Raw genomic sequence first — 18,013 nt, 5'->3', positions numbered from 1 at the left:
TTGGGTGTTGTAAAATTTAAGTACAGTGCCTAACTCAATGCTTAAAAACTATTCAGTTCCTCTCCTGTTTAGTTGTAGTTTAAAGGAAAGAAGAAGAAATTTGATAACTATTGAAATTATCAAACTCTTTTTTTTTGGATAATCTTTTCTTGTAATGGTATCTTAAGTGTATGAAATACATTGTACATGATTCTTTGTTAAAATTCCATTAGGCTGATAAGATTAGTTTATCAAGCAATAGGAGAGGGTCTTGGATAAAATATTGGTGGCCTATGTGTGTCTCAGAGTGTGTCATATAAATTATAGTGGGAAAAAACAGTTGAAGCAAAAGAAAATTTAAAAACTACAGTAATACATATTTCTTTTAGAAAATACAAAAAAGTCTAAAGAATAAGAGAAATTTCTAGAGATAACCACTATTACCTTATTGATAGATTTCCTCCCAGCCTGTTAGGGGTGAGTTTTTTTTTTTACAGGAAATTAGAATTTTAATTCTATTGCTAGAATTCTAATAATACTTAAAGTTTTGTTTTCTCCTTTTTAAGGTCACCTTTATAAAGTTAATGTACCAATTATGGTTACACAGACTTCTGGAAGAGCAAGTATTCTCCAGCATCCAGTTCAACAAGTTTTTCAACAGTTTGGGCATCCTTCAATGATACAGACCAGTGTTTCACAACTGAACCCTTGTTCCCTTCAAGCTACTAATAAATCACAAAGAATGGAAACTGTGCTACAGCAACCCACAATCCTACATTCTGGGCCAGTGGATAGGAAGCTCTTAAAAAATGCCACTAGTGATATACTTGTACCTCCTGGAAATGAGCATAAAATCATGCCTGAAGCTTTGTTGAGGCAGCAGGAAAACTCTCAGTACATCAGTCTTCCAGGTGTTGTATTTCCTCCACAGGTTTTGCAGACAGATTCTAATGTGGAGCCAGTGCTCAGTGTTTCAGCTAGCATGACTCAGAATCTTCATAGTGGGCCTCTCTCATTGGGCCCTCAGGTGTCTTTCCACCACATGACTGATGCACAGCTTCACATTCTTAAAAAAAGAATGTATGGATGTGATTCTGTAAAACAACCTAGAAAAATAGAGGAACCCAGCAGCCTACCTGTTTCTGAGAAGGTATAGTTCTTTGTTCACCTTCTTGATATTAGGGAACTGATTGTGGCCAGTGATTAGAATTCCTGAAATTTTTTTAAAGGTATAATACTAACCAGAATTATATATGTTTTGGTTTTTCCTTAGAAAATTATTTCTTCTATTTTTTTATTGGTACTTTATAGTTGTACATAATGGTGGGATTCATTGTTACATATTTGTACATGTACCTAATATAACCATATTATTTGGCCAGAATCATTCCCCAGTGTTTCTCCTTTCATAAAATTATTTCTTTATAGTTTTAAGTATAACTATCAGTTCTTAAAGTATTCATACTCAGCATTTCTTAACTTTTTGTTTCCATTGATGAATCAGAATACTTCTTTAAAGAGAATGCATTTATTTTGAGGTAACCCATTTTACCTCTCCCTTAGATTGTGAGAAATGTTTTGTTTTTTTTTTTTGGTTTAGAGATAAAATTTAAAAGACCCAGAAATCTATCCCAGTATTTAATGAATATTTTGAGATTAATTCATTGTCAATGTACAAAAGTTGTCTGATGTATTTCCTATTTTACCTAATTTTCTTGAACTTGCATATGAAAGACTTCCCTACACAAGGAATTATCTTGCTAGTAATTTTGTTTCCCTTTGTCTGTTGAAATACTAGTTTTATTGAATTTCTTTTGGAATTCAGATCATTAAAAAGAAAGTTTCTAATTAATTTTACATATTAAAATTGATCTGAGGTATTTATTTCCAAGAAATTCATAGTGGTAAAAGAAAGATTCATGGAAAAATTTGGGTTGTAAAATTAGAAACAACATTGCATTTCTAAAAATAAATGTGAGCTCCCCAAGGGAATTTTTGCTAATTCCATTTATTATTTTGGTATCATGTGACTAAGTTATGCTCTAAGTTATGCTCTAGCTAACTTAGTCATCCTCTAGAACCACTGTATAAAGCTGTAGTAATGTACAGTTAAGTGCCATCTGAACATTTTATTTTTAGAATATTTCATATTTCTTAGGGGAAAGATAGGGACTATGAAGAGAGTGTGTCAAACTATTTTGGGAGTTTCAATTGACTGATAACTTTCAGAAAATATTTGACCCATTGTAGAATATTTCTGATGTTTGATGAAACCTGTACAGAATCTTTTAGCAGATTTTTAGTTTTCTTATAAAGTATTGAAATAAATGTATTTTAGTATTTTTTCATGACATTTTTAACATAAAATATGAAATTTGGAGATAAATTTTAGCTAAACTAATAATTATAAAACATTTGATTTTGAGGTAAAAATGACTGTAAATTTAAAATATATATGTTTTCATCATAGTACTTTTGGAGGCTTTTTTTTTCTGGTATTCTGTGAGAATTTTGCAGATTTTTGGTGTGATGAGTCAAGGACATATTCTACTTTTAGGCATTAGATATCATCATGTACTTTTTTGATAGAGGAAAATAGATTAGTTACTGTGTATTAATCAAGAATTATTTAGGGAATACTGGTGCATTGAAGGCACAAAAAATTCAAATTCCAGATTCACTTTTATAAGCACTATGTAAAGTTAATCTCTGAAATTCAGTCACAGTCTGTAAACTAGGCATAATACCAACCTCATAAGTTTTAGAATTTTCAAAACTGTTGTATATAGAAGACGTAAAGCTTCTGATATAGAAAGCTTCAGATAAGTGTTAGTATGCTTTATGGTTACATATTGGATAATTTTTCATATCACTTGTCTATTAGTTTTAAAGTAGGTCTGTATGTAAAACACAAAATCCAAGTATACAAGAGTATGTACCTTATAAAATGCTTCCTTATTTATTTATTGTAGAATACCTTTAAATATTTAGCAATATGGGAAATTTATGCTGATCTAATTTTGAAAAAATTTATAAGTAGTTTTATTTTTTTCTAAGCAGCTTAGAGTAAGTTGTAATTAGCAGTACTTGTTTACTTGTCCTGTGTTGTAGACTCCCAGCTATCTTAAGAAACTATGCAATCTTTTTTTTTTTTTTTTTTAAGATAGAGTGAGAGAGGGAGGGAGAGAGAAAGAGAGAGAGAGAATTTTTAATATTTATTTTCAGTTTTTGGCAGACACAACATCTTTGTTTGTATGTGGTGCTGAGGCTCGAACCCGGGCCGCACGCATGCCAGGCGAGTGCGCTACCGCTTGAGCCACATCCCCAGCCCGAAACTATGCAATCTTAATATTTCTTACTGTTTCATAAAATATATTCCTGACAAATTTTGATTCAGCTTCCTATAAGTTCTGTTCTGTTTTTCATCTGTATGAATTTGACCATTCTAGGTACCTTATAAATGGAATCATATAATGTTCTTTTGTTACTGGCTTTCTCAGTATAATGTTTTCATGGTTCATCATGTTGAAAGTACCAGGGTTTCACTCCTTTTTAAGACTGAATCGTGATTTTGATAATTTTTTAAAATTAATTAATTTAAATTAATTATATATGACAGCAGAATGCATTTTGATTCATTGTACACAATTGCAGCACAACTTTTCATTTCTCTGGTTGTACACAGTGTAGTGTCACACCATATGTACAGTCATATATGTACCTAGGGTAGTGATGTCCATCTCATTCCACCACCTTTCCTGCCCCCATGCCTCCTCTCTGCCCCTCCCTCCCCTTTGCCCCATCAAAGCTCCTCCATTTTTCCCATGTCCCCTCCACTAGGGATCAGCATCCATTTATAAGAGAGAACATTTGGCCTTTGGTTTTGGGGGATTGGCTTACTTTGCTTAGCATGATAAAACTTGTAGTGTTGGGTAGATGATAAATAAAAAAGGTTCTGAAGAAAAAAAACTTGTAAATATTTCTGGAGTCTGTTCCCTCTTCTGCATCCCAGCTGACATTGCCCTAAATGTCTCTTATGTGGAATAAGTTTCCTAATGAATTTATCAGCCTTTTAGCCTCTGCTGTTTCTCATTCCATTCCGGGAGGATAAAGGCCTAAGTTTCAGGGATCAGAATTGTTTTGAATACCTTCTCTTGTGATGTGGGCAAGTACTAAAAAAGTGACTCAAAAAGTATATTTTATGTAAAATAATGTTTCTCCTTTAAAATAGTGGTGATGGGAGGATGTGTTAGGATAGCATGAAGTGCTCAACAGCACACTGCTGCTGCATGGTGAGTGCTCAGTCCCTGTTAGCTATTATTGGTCTTCCTTATGTCTTTCAAAGCCATGAGAGATCTGTCCAGAGTGCAGCCTGACTATGTCCTTTGCTTGCTTAACACAAAAAGCCCATCATGTATAGGATACAGTTCAGGCTCCTTAATATGGCATTTAAGGACCACCTCCATGTTCTCTCTCTGCCAATTTCTTATTTACTTTTCCTTTCATGCCTAGTACTTTATTAGAAACACCAAATGGAAGTGATTCTGTTTCCTAGCTCTTTTCTTTTTTTTTGTGTGTATAATACTGGGGATTAAAAAATTTTTTGTATTTGTCAAAATATGTTAAGGTATATTTCCTGCCAAATGAGAGTGGAATGGTGTGGGATGCTGTTGTACATGGTCAGATAATATATAATCATCATTGTCACTATATTATGATAGATAGCTGAATTAAATCACCTGTCATGATTACAGAACACTGAATTCAACATAATTTAGGTTAAAAATGGGTAAAAAAATTGTTATACCTTGTTTCTCTTGTTTTGTATTTATTCCCACCTTATGTGTATGAAGTTTTGTCAGTCCTTACTAGCCACTGGAAAAATATGGCTTTTTAATTAGAAGAAAGCATAAATGGAAAAGGTTGGAAGCTGGATTAGGTAGATGAAGCTTTATTTTAAGGAATCCTATTTATTTGATTATTGTAATACCCAGACACAGAAGCAACAAATAATTAAAGATACTTTGGTGAAACTGAGAATCTTGAACATTACTGAGCTGGTTTGTTTTAGAGCAGAGAAAGAGAATTGAAGCAGTCAGATTACATTATTTGCATTAGAACTGTAGACATTTTTTTTAAATTTTACATTTGGCTAGAATTCATAGAAGAATCAGCAGTAACTTTCCTTTAACATTCAACAGGATAAAAATACCAGTGCTGCTTAGGGCAGCTAGCATCTGATTTTCATTATATTTGCATGTTGACATCATTAAAGAATTCCTTTGCTGAGAACCCCTTTTTTTGGGGGGAAGTTGGAACCTGACATCATTGCAATAATAAAAAGGGATTTTGCTTTGCAAAATTTGATACTCTGTACACTAATGGAGCACCTGAGATGCTTGGCAAGACATAGTTTTATAGCTTTAGTAAAGCAAGCATTGTTGTCTATTTTGGCACATGGCATTCATTAGTGCTAAGATATAGCCAGTAATTCTAAAAAAAAAAATCTGTCTGCTGACATCAAACTCCAGAACTTTAGAAACAAGGTTTTGAATTATTGTCTTTTCCAATACGTTTATAAAAAATATGTGCAAAATGTTAAATTTTTCTTCATGAATATTTTTTTCCTGATATTTCAAAGGACAATGCTTAAAGCCCTGACTTAATCCTTGGGGAGATGTTTACTATTTTTGAGAGGGAACGAAAGCCTCCTTATATAGTTTTACCTGGAGGAGTTTGTTGATGATCAGTATGGGGGATGTTTGGCTATATGAAAGATGTAAATCTTCCTATTCATGGTCCTGCAGCATCCATTATTGATGATGTTATAAAACTATTCACTATTTGGGTCAAATTACAACCTCAAAGGACACTGGATTCATATAATCATATGTGTAGTCTGAACTTTGCAGTGCATGTTGGAAGTGCTTCTGAAGAAAGAAATTGAGAATGACAAAATTCTTTTTCAGTTACTGAAATTAAATTCATATTTGTACTCTTACTTTCCCAGGGTAAAGAGAACCTCATTAATTTGAGAAAAATAAGATGATGTTATGTGAATTCAATTGAAAGAGTTCTGGAATCTTTAATATTCCTCAATAAGCTTATACTCATCTGGCACAGTACCAAGGGAGCTCTGAGTCATTTTGCAACAAAAGATTTCATGATTTAAAGTTTTCAGTACTTGATGCTATTAAAATGAAAAGCCAATTTCAACATGTGGTTTAGGCTTAGGACTAACCTTATAATAATTTTCTCCTAAAAAGCAGATTTTTGAAGTATTGGCAAAAAGTCAGATTTTTTGATGTATACTATATGATAAAATTTGCATTTTTGAGTTTTGTCAGTTTTAGGTGTATAGTATGAATTTTGACAAATATATGCAGTTATATAAAACTACCTCAGCTGAGATAAGAAAACATTTCCATCACCTCAAAGAGTTCCCTCATGTTCCTTTATAGTCAATACCCTCTTACCTACTCCTAGTCCCTGGTAGTCACTCATTGATCTGTTTTCTTTTGGTAGAGCTTTACCTTTTCCAGAATGTCAAACAGTTGAAGGTATGTAATATGTAGTTTTAGTATAATGCACTTGAGATTCATATATGTTGTTGAATATATCAGTATAGTCCATTATATGAATGTACCATAGTTTATTTACCAGTTGCATATTTGGGTTGTTTCCAGTTTTTGGCATCTGTGAATGAAGTTCCTGAAAAAAAAAAAAAATATATATATATATATATATATATATATATTGTGTGTGTGTGTGTGTGTGTGTGTATGTATGTATACATTCCTTTTGAGTTAATACTGAGGAGTGGGACTGCCAAGTCATATAATAATTTGTAACAAACTGTCAAACTCATTTCCTAAGTGGCTATATATCCAACACCAGTGTATGGGTGGAATTTTGCATTTCTGCCAGCAATGTAGGAGGGTTATAATTGCTTTAGGTTCTTGCCATTGAACACAGTCTTTTGGAGAGAAGTTTGGGATTTTGATCAAGTTGATTAAGCTTTTCTTTTGAATTCTGCTTCATGTTTATGTAACTGAAAGTTGCAAAGGTTTCAAGATTTTTGTCTTTCCCACCTTTTTTTTTTTTTAACAGTGCTGGGGGATCTATCCCAGGGCTTCGCACATACTAGGCAAGCGGGCACTCTACCACTGACTATGCTACACCCCCAGCCCTTTTGTCATGTTTTCTTCTCAAATTTTGTAGTTACATGACACATGCCTATAATGTCAGTGGCTCAGAAGGCAGAGGCAGGAGGATCATCAGTTCAAAGTCAGCCTCAGCAACTAGGCAAGGCCCTAGGTAACTCAGTGAGACCCTGTCTCTAAATTAAAAAAAAAAAAATAATACACACACACACACACACACACACATTTTTTTTTTTGGAGAAGATAATGCTAAGTGAAGTTAGGCAATCCCCCCAAAACAAATGCCGAGTGTTTTCTCTGATATAAGGAGGCTGATTCATAGTGGGGTAGGGAGGGGGAGCGTGGAGGAATAGACAAACTCTAGATAGGACAGAGGGGTGGGAGGGGAAGGGAGGGGGCAGGGGGTTAACAAGGATGGTGGAATGTGATGGACATCATTATCCAAAGTACATGTATGAAGACACGAATTGGTGTCAACATACTTATATACAACCAGAGATATGAAAAATTGTGTGTATATGTGCAATAAGAATTGTAATCCATTCCGCTGTCATTTATTTTAAAAAATCAATTAAAAAAATAAAAAAATTCTTTATCAAAAAAGGGTTTATTCTTTTTGATGCTAGTATAAATAGAATTGTTTTTTAAATTTCCTTTTTAGGTTTTCAGAGTACATAGATAAGCAACTGATTTTTGTGTATTGGTTTTTATAACCTAATTCATTTATTCTGTTTCTTCTTCTTTTGTGAAATCTTTAGGGTTTTCTACATATAAAAGTATTTCTTTTATTTGTTTTTCTTATCAAATTGTCCTAGATAGTATTTCTGATACTATGCTAAGTAGAAGTGGTGAAAGCAGGCATTTTTGCTTTTTTCCTCATCTTTCAAGCTTTTTTTTTTTTTTTTTTAAAGTCAATTATTACCTGTAGTTTTCTTGTAATGTTTTTGTCAGGTTTTGATATCCACATGATGCTGGCCTTATAAAATTAGTTTGGAGATATTCCTTCCTTTTCAATTTTTGATAGAGTTTGGGGAGTATTGGTTTTAATTCTTGAAATATTTGGTACAGTCCTTTAGTGAAGCCCTCTTGTTTTGGAGATTTTTTTAAATTACTAATTGAATATCTTTAATAGTTAATGGGCCTCTTCAACCTTGGTAGGTTGTGTGTTTCTAGAAATTTGTCCATTTCATCTAAGTTTTCACATTTTGGGGAATACAAGTGCTCATAGTAGTCTCTCAAAGTGTTCTTTCTCTCTCTCTCTCTCTGTTTCTTTTATCTCTGTAAGATTGGTAGTGGTGTTCCCTGTTTTATAATGATTTTAAGTGTTTGAGTTGTCTTCAGTCTAGCTGTAAAGATTTGTCTATGTCTTGATCTTTTTGAAGAACTAACTCATAGTTTTTGTTGATTTTATATTTTGTTTATCTCTAATAATTATTCCTTTCTTCTTCTGGTTTTGAGTTTGATTTATTCTTTTTATCCCTAGTTTCTTAAAGTGTAAAGTTGGTTGCTAATTTGAGATTCATTTTTTTATATTTTCAAAAATTTTATTGGTGTATTATAATAGTGGGATTGATTGTGACATGCATTAAACATAATTTGATCAATTTAGTTCCCTACTACCTCCCTTTCCCCTTTGCTACTCCTTCTCCTGGGTCCTTTACTTGACAGTTTTGAGATTGGTCTTTTGAAATGTAAGCATTTTTAGTAAATTTCCCTCTTAGCACTGCTTACATCCCATAAATTTTGGTATATGTGTTTTCATTTTTATTTGCCTCAAACTATTTTATAATTTCCCTTGTGATTTCTTCTTTGACCTATTGTTTAATATATATATTTTTCATAATTTGTGGATTTTCCATTTTTATTACATCATTTTCTAGTTATTAATTTTACTATTATTTATTAAAAATCTATTTGTATAATTTTTATTACTATATTAAATATAATTCTAATATTTCCATTTTAGTTTTATCCCATTTGATGAGAAAAGATGCTTAGCATAAGTTTAACTTAAAACATTTTTTAAAGACTTGTTTAATATCCTAGCATATTTAATCTTGGAGGATATTATTTATATACTTCAGAAAAATTTGTATTCTGCTATATGTGGTGGTATATGCCTGTATTCCCAGTGACTTGGGAGATGGAGGTAGGAGGATTGCAAGTTTGAGGCCGGCCTCAGCAATTTAGCAAGGCAATTTAGTGAGACTCTGTCTCAAAATAAAAAATAACAAAAAGTACTGGAGATGTGGCTCAATGGCTAAGCACCCCCAGGTTCAATCCCCATTATTTAAAAAAAAGAAAGAAAGAAAAAATTTGTATTATGCCTTTGTTGCATGAAAAGTTATTTATATGTCCATTAAGTCCTATTGATTGATGTTGTTAAATTCTTTATTTTCCTATTGATCTTTTTTCTGATTCATCTGTTCATCATTTTAAATAGGGTATTGAAATCTCCTACTACTATAGAACTATTTCTGCTTTTAATTCTTTGAATGTTGGATATATTTATCTGCTCTGATGTTTGGTGAACTTGTGTTTATTAATTGTTACATCTTGCTGGTAAACTGATTCTTTTATCACTGTGTAATTTTTTTTTTTTTGTAATAGTTTTTGACTTAAAGTCTGTTTTGTCTGATAGTAACATAGCCCCACAACTCTCTTTGGGTTACTGTTTGCATGGACTTCATTTTTACATCCTTTCACTTTCAATATATGCATGTCCTTAGATCTAAAGTGAGTTCTTGTAGACAGAATATAATTGGATCCTGCTTTTTGTCCATTCTTCCAGCCCATGTCTTTTGATTGTGGAATGCTGTAATTTAGATATGGGTTGACCCCTAGAGGTTCATGTCCTAGGGCTTGGTCTCCAATGTGGAGGTGCTGAAATAGTATAACCTTTAAGGGATTGGGCCATCTGCTTTGAGCTCCTTACCAGAGTTGAGTAGATGCTGACTGCAAGTTCTTGAACCTCAAGAACTGTGAACAAATAAACCTCTTTCTTTAAAAAGTACTAAGCCCTAGGTATTAGAGTAACACAAAATAGACTAATACGGGGAGTTTACTCATTTTACATTTTAAATAATTGGAAAATTGCCATTTTGTTATTTGTTTTCTTCATGTCTGAACTTTTTTGTCCCTCATTTTCTTTTATATTGTTTTCTTCTGTGTTTAATTGATAATTTTATAATGATATATTTTGATTTCTTTCTCATTTCCTTTGTGAACATTCTATAGTTATTTTCTTTGATTACTAGGGATATCACATATAATATATTAACATTATAATTATTTTTATCTTATATCAATTTAAGATTAATCACACACAAGGGATTGGGTTTGTAGCTCAGTGGTAGAGCGCTTGCCTAGCACGTGCGAGACACTGAGTTTGATCCTTAGCACCACATAAAAATAAATAAAGGTATTGTGTCCAACTACAACTAAAAAAAAATTAAAAAAGAACACACACACAAAAGTTTATTCCTTTACTGTTCTACTGTCTCCTACTGTTTTCACAGATTGTATATTTATGTTATATACCCCTAATAACAGACATAATTTTATGCTTTTGTTTTTTAATTCCTAGAGAAGAATAAAATAATAACCAACTAAATTGTGATAATACTAGTTTATGTATTTTTCCATGTAATTTTCCTTTTCTGAAGAATTCTTTATTTTGTGTCACCAGAGTTATTACCTAGCATGCTTTAAATTTAAAGGACTCCTTTTAATGTGTCTTACAGGGAAGGTCTCATTGTAATTAATTCCTTCAGCTTTTATCTGGGAATGTTGTAATTTCTCCCTCATTTAAGATGGCAAGGCAGATTTTATTAAAGGTGGGTCATGGCAATAGGTATATGGACCATTGTAATAGGGTTTTATAGTAAGGGAGAGAGATTCAACTCAACTCCTTTTCTCATTTTAAGCCCTTTAATTATATCATCCTACTGCCTTCTGATCTTCATTGTTATGCTGAAAAATGTGCTAAAACTCTTTTTAAGGGTCCTTAGTATGTGGAAAAATTGATTTCTCTTGCTGCTTGAAATGAAAGTGTTTTTTAAATTTCAATTTCTAATTGTTGCTATTATATAGATGTATAGTTTTTGTCATCTTGATAGGTTTTAGTTGCTATTTTGTACATACATTGGAATTATTTTATATAGACAATTGTTTTTTTCTTGTTAATAGGAATAGTTTTTATTCCTTCCCAGTCAGTAATTCCCCCATTGACTTATTGCATCAAGATATCCAGTGCAAAATTAAATAAGAATGGTGAGAGCAGATATCTTATTTCTTAAAGGGAGAACATTCAGTCTTTCATTATCAAGTATTGTGTTGGCTGTAAAATTTTTTTTGTAGATGACTTTAACCTAAGTTTGCTGAGAGTTTTTATCATGAATTTTTAAAATGTTTTTGCCACATCCATTGAAACCAAATGTTTCCCTTCATTCATCATTTGATATGGTAAAGCACATTGATTGATTATCAGATGTTCAACTTTGAAATGCACTCCCCAAATTATTTCCTTTAGTCAGGTTGTGTTATCCTTTTAATATATTGCTAAATTCAATTTGCTAAAATTTTATTGAGGATTTTTGCCTCTCTGTTCATAAAGAATATTGGTCTTTATTTTTTTTCTTTGTACTACTACATCAGGTTAATAGTACTAGTTTCATAAAATAAGTTGAAAAATATCTGTACCTCTTCTGTTTTCTGCAAGAGTTGATAGTCATCTGGATCCAGACTTTTTATTTGTGGGAAAGAATTTTAACTCTGAATTAAATTTTTGAAATGTCTATTTAGGTCATCTGCTTTTTTTTTTTCCTCTTTTAACTTAGTTCCTTAAACTTTGGTAGTTTTTAAGGAATTTATTCACTTCATTCATAAAATTTATTATAAGTAAGTTCATAATATTTCCTTATCATTTTAATATTTTAGGACCTATGGTAACATCTTTTCTGTAATTTCTAATTTTGAATTCTCTCTCATGCTGACTCACTTGTTTGCACAAGATTTTTCAATTTCTTTTTCTTTTTCTTTTTTTAAATTTTTTATTGTGGGTTGTTCAAAACATTACAAATTTCTTGACATATCATATTCCACACTTTGATTCAAGTGGGTTATGAACTCCCACCTTCACCCCATACACAGATTGCAGAATCACATCAGTTACACATCCATTGATTTACAAATTGCCATACTAGTGTCTGTTGTGCTCCGCTGCCTTTCCCATCCTCCACCCTCCCCCCTCCCCACCTCTCCCCTCCCCTCCCCTCCTCTCTCTCTACCTCCTCCACTGTATAACCCTGAGGGTCTCCTTCCATTACCATGCAATTTCCCTTCTCTCTCCCTTTCCCTCCCACCTCTCATCCCTGTTAAATGTTAATCTTCTTCTCCTGCTCTTCGTCCCTACTCTGTTCTTAGTTACTCTCCTTATATCAAAGAAGACATTTGGCATTTGTTTTTTAGGGATTGGCTGGCTTCACTTAGCATAATCTGCTCTAATGCCATCCATTTCCCTGCAAATTCTATGATTTTGTCATTTTTTAATGCAGAGTAATACTCCATTGTGTATAAATGCCACATTTTTTTATCCATTCGTCTATTGAAGGGCATCTAGGTTGGTTCCACAGTCTTGCTATTGTGAACTGTGCTGCTATGAACATCGATGTAGCAGTGTCCCTGTAGCATGCTCTTTTTAGGTCTTTAGGGAATAGACCAAGAAGGGGAATAGCTGGGTCAAATGGTGGCTCCATTCCCAGCTTTCCAAGAAATCTCCATACTGCTTTCCAAATTGGCTGCACCAATCTGCAGTCCCACCAGCAATGTACAAGTGTACCCTTTTCCCCACATCCTCGCCAGCACTTGTTGTTTGACTTCATAATGGCTGCCAATCTTACTGGAGTGAGATGGTATCTTAGGGTGGTTTTGATTTGCATTTCTCTGACAGCTAGAGATGTTGAGCATTTTTTCATGTACTTGTTGATTGACTGTATGTCCTCCTCTGAGAAGTGTCTGTTCAGGTCCTTGGCCCATTTGTTGATTGGGTTGTTTGTTCTCTTATTGTCTAATTTTTTGAGTTCTTTGTATACTCTGGATATTAGGGCTCTATCTGAAGTGTGAGGAGTAAAGATTTGTTCCCAGGGTGTAGGCTCCCTATTTACCTCTCTTATTGTTTCTTTTGCTGAGAAAAAAACTTTTTAGTTTGAGTAAGTCCCATTTGTTGATTCTAGTTATTAACTTTTGTGCTATGGGTGTCCTATTGAGGAATTTGGAGCCCGACCCCACAATATGTAGATCGTAGCCAACTTTTTCTTCTATCAGATGGCGCGTCTCTGATTTGATATCAAGCTCCTTGATCCATTTTGAATTCACTTTTGTGCATGGCGAGAGAAAGGGATTCAGTTTCATTTTGTTGCATATGGATTTCCAGTTTTCCCAGCACCATTTGTTGAAGATGCTATCCTTCCTCCATTGCATGCTTTTAGCCCCTTTATCAAATATAAGATAGTTGTAGTTTTGTGGATTGGTTTCTGTGTCCTCTATTCTGTACCATTGGTCCACCCGCCTGTTTTGGTACCAGTACCATGCTGTTTTTGTTACTATTGCTCTGTAGTATAGTTTGAAGTCTGGTATCGCTATACCGCCTGATTCACACTTCTTGCTTAGCATTGTTTTTGCTATTCTGGGTCTTTTATTTTTCCATATGAATTTCATGATTGCTTTCTCTATTTCTACAAGAAATGCCATTGGGATTTTGATTGGCATTGCATTCAACCTATAGAGAACTTTTGGTAATATCGCCATTTTGATGATGTTAGTTCTGCCTAATGAAAGATCACTTCGGCAACGAATTACGCAAACAAATCCAGGAAGCAAAGGATCAACTATACAGGGAGATAGAGGTTATAAAAAACAAGCAATCAGAAGTCGTAGAAATGCAGGAAGCAATAAACCAACTTAAAAACTCAATGGAGAATACTACCAGCAGAGTAGAACACTTAGAAGATAGAACATCAGACAATGAAGACAAAGTATTTCAACTGGAAAAGAACATAGACAGCTCAGCAAGACTGTTAAGAAACCATGAGCAGAACATCCAAGAAATATGGGATAACATTAAGAGACCAAACTTAAGAGTCATTGGGATACAGGAAGGTACAGAGCTCCAAACCAAAGGAATGAGCAGTCTATTCAATGAAATAATACAAGAAAACTTCCCAGACTTGAAGAATGAGACAGAATCCCAAACCCTAGAAGCCTACAGGACGCCGAATGTGCAAAATCATAAGAGATCCACACCTAGACACATTATAATGAAGATGCCCAACATACAGAATAAGGAGAGAATTTTAAAAGCTACAAGAGAAAGGAAGCAGATTACATTTAGGGGCAAGCCAATCAGGATAACAGCTGATCTTTCAACACAGACTCTGAAAGCTAGAAGATCCTGGAATAACATATTTCAAACACTGAAAGAAAATGGGTTCCAACCAAGAATTGTGTATCCAGCGAAATTAAGCTTCAGGATGGAGGATGAAATTAAAACCTTCCACGATAAACAAAAGTTTAAAGAATTCGCAGCTAGAAAACCATCTCTTCAAAATATCCTCGCCAAAGCATTACAGGAAGAGGAAATGGAAAATAACAATGAAAACCAACAGTGGGAGGTAGGACAGTAAAGAGCGGGGGGGAAATAATCAAAGAGGAAAACAAACCATGTTTAGTAACAGAAATAAACAAATATGGCTGGAAGAACAACCCATATCTCAATAATAACCCTAAATGTTAATGGCTTAAACTCACCAATTAAGAGACACAGGCTAGTAGAATGGATCACAAAACAAGACCCAACAATATGCTGCCTACAGGAGACGCATTTGATAGGAAAAGACATACATAGGCTGAAGGTGAAAGGTTGGGAAAAATCATATCACTCATATGGACTTCGGAAACAAGCAGGCGTGTCCATACTCATATCAAATAAAATAGATTTCAAGCCAAAGTTAATCAAAAGAGATAAAGAGGGACACTACATACTGCTTAAGGGAACCATACACCAACAAGACATAACAATCATAAATATTTATGCCCCAAACAATGGTGCAGCTATGTTCGTCAAACAAACTCTTCTCAAGTTCAAGAGTCTAATAGACCACCACACCATAATCATGGGAGACTTCAACACACCTCTCTCGCCACTGGGCAGATCTTCCAAACAAAAGTTGAATAAGGAAACTATAGAACTCAATAACACTATTAATAACCTAGACCTAATTGACATATATAGAGTATACCACCCAACATCAAGCAGTTACACTTTTTTCTCAGCAGCACATGGATCCTTCTCAAAAATAGATCATATATTATGTCACATATCAACTCTTAGACAATATAAAGGAGTAGAGATAATACCATGCATCTTATCTGATCATAATGGAATGAAACTGAAAATCAACGATAAAAGAAGGAAGGAAAAAGCATACATCACTTGGAGAATGAACAAGAGGTTACTGAATGATCAATGGGTTATAGAAGACATCAAGAAGGAAATTAAAAAATTCTTAGAGATAAATGAAAACACAGACAGAACATATCGGAATCTATGGGACACATTGAAAGCAGTTCTAAGAGGAAAATTCATTGCTTGGAGTTCATTCCTTAAAAAAAGAAAAAAATCAATTTCTTTTTCAAAGAATGAATATTTGGTATTGTTGATTTTTCTCTATTTTTTTATGTTCTTTGTTTCTCTATTTTTATTTCCTTTGGTTTGCATTGAATTTAACTTGGTCTTATTTTTGTAGTTTCTTACATGGAATATTAAAACATTGTTTTAAAACCACCTTCTCTTTTCCTTCCTCCCCTTCTTCTTCCTTCCCCTCCTCTTTCTCCTTCTTTGTCTTATCATTCTTTGTTACTTCTCCTTCCTTCTTTTCCACTCAGGGTCCCTTTATCATTGAGCTACATCCCTACCCACAACCTGTTTTTTGCTGAGGCTGGCCTTGAACTTTTGATACTCTTGTCTCAGCTTTCCAAATTGCCAGTATTATACGCAAGTACCACCACATTGGATCGGGACTTTCTTCTTTCATAATCATTTAATACTATGCTTTTACCTGTGGACATAGTTTATATCTCACAAGTTTTTGTTTTATTTTAATTTAAATTCAAATAAATTAAGTTCTAATTCCCCTTGTGATTTACTCTTTGACCCATACATGTCTGGGATTATTATTTTTAAATTTTTTAATATTTGTTTTTTTCTAGGTATCTTTCTGTTATTTATTTCTAGATTAATTTTTTTTGTCAGGACATACATTGTATGTTTTAAATTTGTCAAGGTTTGTTATATGGCTCAGAATGTGGTCTGTCTTTGAAAACATTCTGTGTGCTCTTGAAAAGAAGCAATTTTGCTATTTTTGGATGGAATAGTCTATACATGTCAATTGGGTCACGTGTATTGATTCCATTGTCTTCTATGTCTTTACTGAATTTCTGTTTACTTTTAATTTCTGAGATAGGAATTTTGATTTCTCTAAAGATAATGTGGATTTATCTATATTTTTCAACTTCTAATAATGGTTGTGTGTGTTTGTGTGCATGCACACGTACACTCTGGGGATTGAACTTTTAGGGCCTTAGTTCATGCTAAGTGCATGTGCTGTACCACTGAGCTACATCCCCAGCCCAAGCAATTTTAGATTCATGGAGTTTTGAGGTTATATATATTGACAGGTATGTAAATATTTAAGATTAATGTTTTCTTCTTGAATTGAATCCTTTTTCATTATATAATCGTTCTTATTTATCTCTGATAATAATCCTTGTTCTGAAGTTCACTTTTTTTTGATATTAATGTTAGGATTTTAGTTTTATTTTAATTAGTGTTTACATCATACATATTTTTTCTATTCATAGCCACTCCTCCCAGTTTCAAATTTAAAATGATTCAAATGGTTGGATCTTGCTAACTTAATGCAGTATGATAATTTTTGTTTTCTAATTGGTATGTTTTAACCATTTCTATTTAATATAGCTATTAAGCTACTTTGCAGTTGTTTTCTGTGTGTTCTTTCACTTTCTTTTTTCTTGTGTGTTTTGATTATTTCCTTGGCTATGTCACATCTGATGATTCCTTCAGATGAAATTTTTGCTCTATTATTGTTTTTATTTTTAGAATTTTTATTTGACTCTTGTAGATACTCTTTGCTGAAATTCTCCAGATTTGTTCAGATATGTGACTCATTTTTTCATGATAGTCTGATGATTCTTACATCTCTGGGTCTGATTCTCTTGATTGCTTTTCTGTTTGATGGTTGGTTTCCATTGCTTTTTTGTTTCTTATTTTTTATTAAATGTCAGACATCTTGTTTAGAAAATGAGAGGCTACTTAAAAAAAGTTAAATAATATTTATACTCAGAAGTGGGTATTACTGTTCTCACAGAGAGATATATCTGTATGTTCCGTTTTCCAAGGGCTGGTTATCCTTGAAAATCGGATTTCTTGAATGCCCTGTGACCTCAGGATGGATTCTTTGATGGATTAAAGGAAAAATGTGATATTATAGTTTATGTAGCTTTTTCTTTTTTCTTTTTTTTAATGTTATCAATCTCTTTATTTTCATGATGCTTTAGGAGTGCCCAGGTTTAAATTCATTATTTCAGTACGATATACTACTTACAAAGACTTTCCTAAATTCTTTTTTTTTTTTTTGACAATGCCCCATTTATTGTTTTTTTTATTAGTTACTCAAAACATTACAATGATCTTGACATATCATACATTTGATTCAAATGGGGTACATAATCATAGTTTTCCACATGTACAGATTGCAGGATCATATTGGTTATACAGCCATGTTTATACATAG

At 33.2% G+C, this 18,013-nt stretch overlaps 1 protein-coding gene across 2 annotated transcripts in view; it reads left to right on the top strand.

Annotated features, from left to right (window-relative positions):
* Gtf2a1l (general transcription factor IIA subunit 1 like) overlaps window positions 1-18,013 on the top strand; it is a 58,261-nt gene that overhangs the window by 25,737 nt on the left and 14,511 nt on the right. For both annotated transcript variants that reach the window (XM_046424516.1, XM_046424509.1), the window contains one exon: window positions 546-1,129. In XM_046424516.1, the coding sequence (XP_046280472.1) occupies window positions 546-1,129 (584 nt within the window). The remainder of the gene's footprint in view (window positions 1-545; window positions 1,130-18,013) is intronic.

The sequence above is a fragment of the Marmota monax genome, unplaced genomic scaffold (assembly GCF_021218885.2).
Source record: "Marmota monax isolate L192 unplaced genomic scaffold, Marmota_monax_Labrador192_F-V1.1 WCK01_AAM20220418_F8-fsc00015, whole genome shotgun sequence".
NCBI lineage: Eukaryota > Metazoa > Chordata > Mammalia > Rodentia > Sciuridae > Marmota > Marmota monax.
The sequence above is the reverse complement of the archived record's forward strand: the minus strand, read 5'-3'. Positions and strand labels throughout refer to the sequence as shown.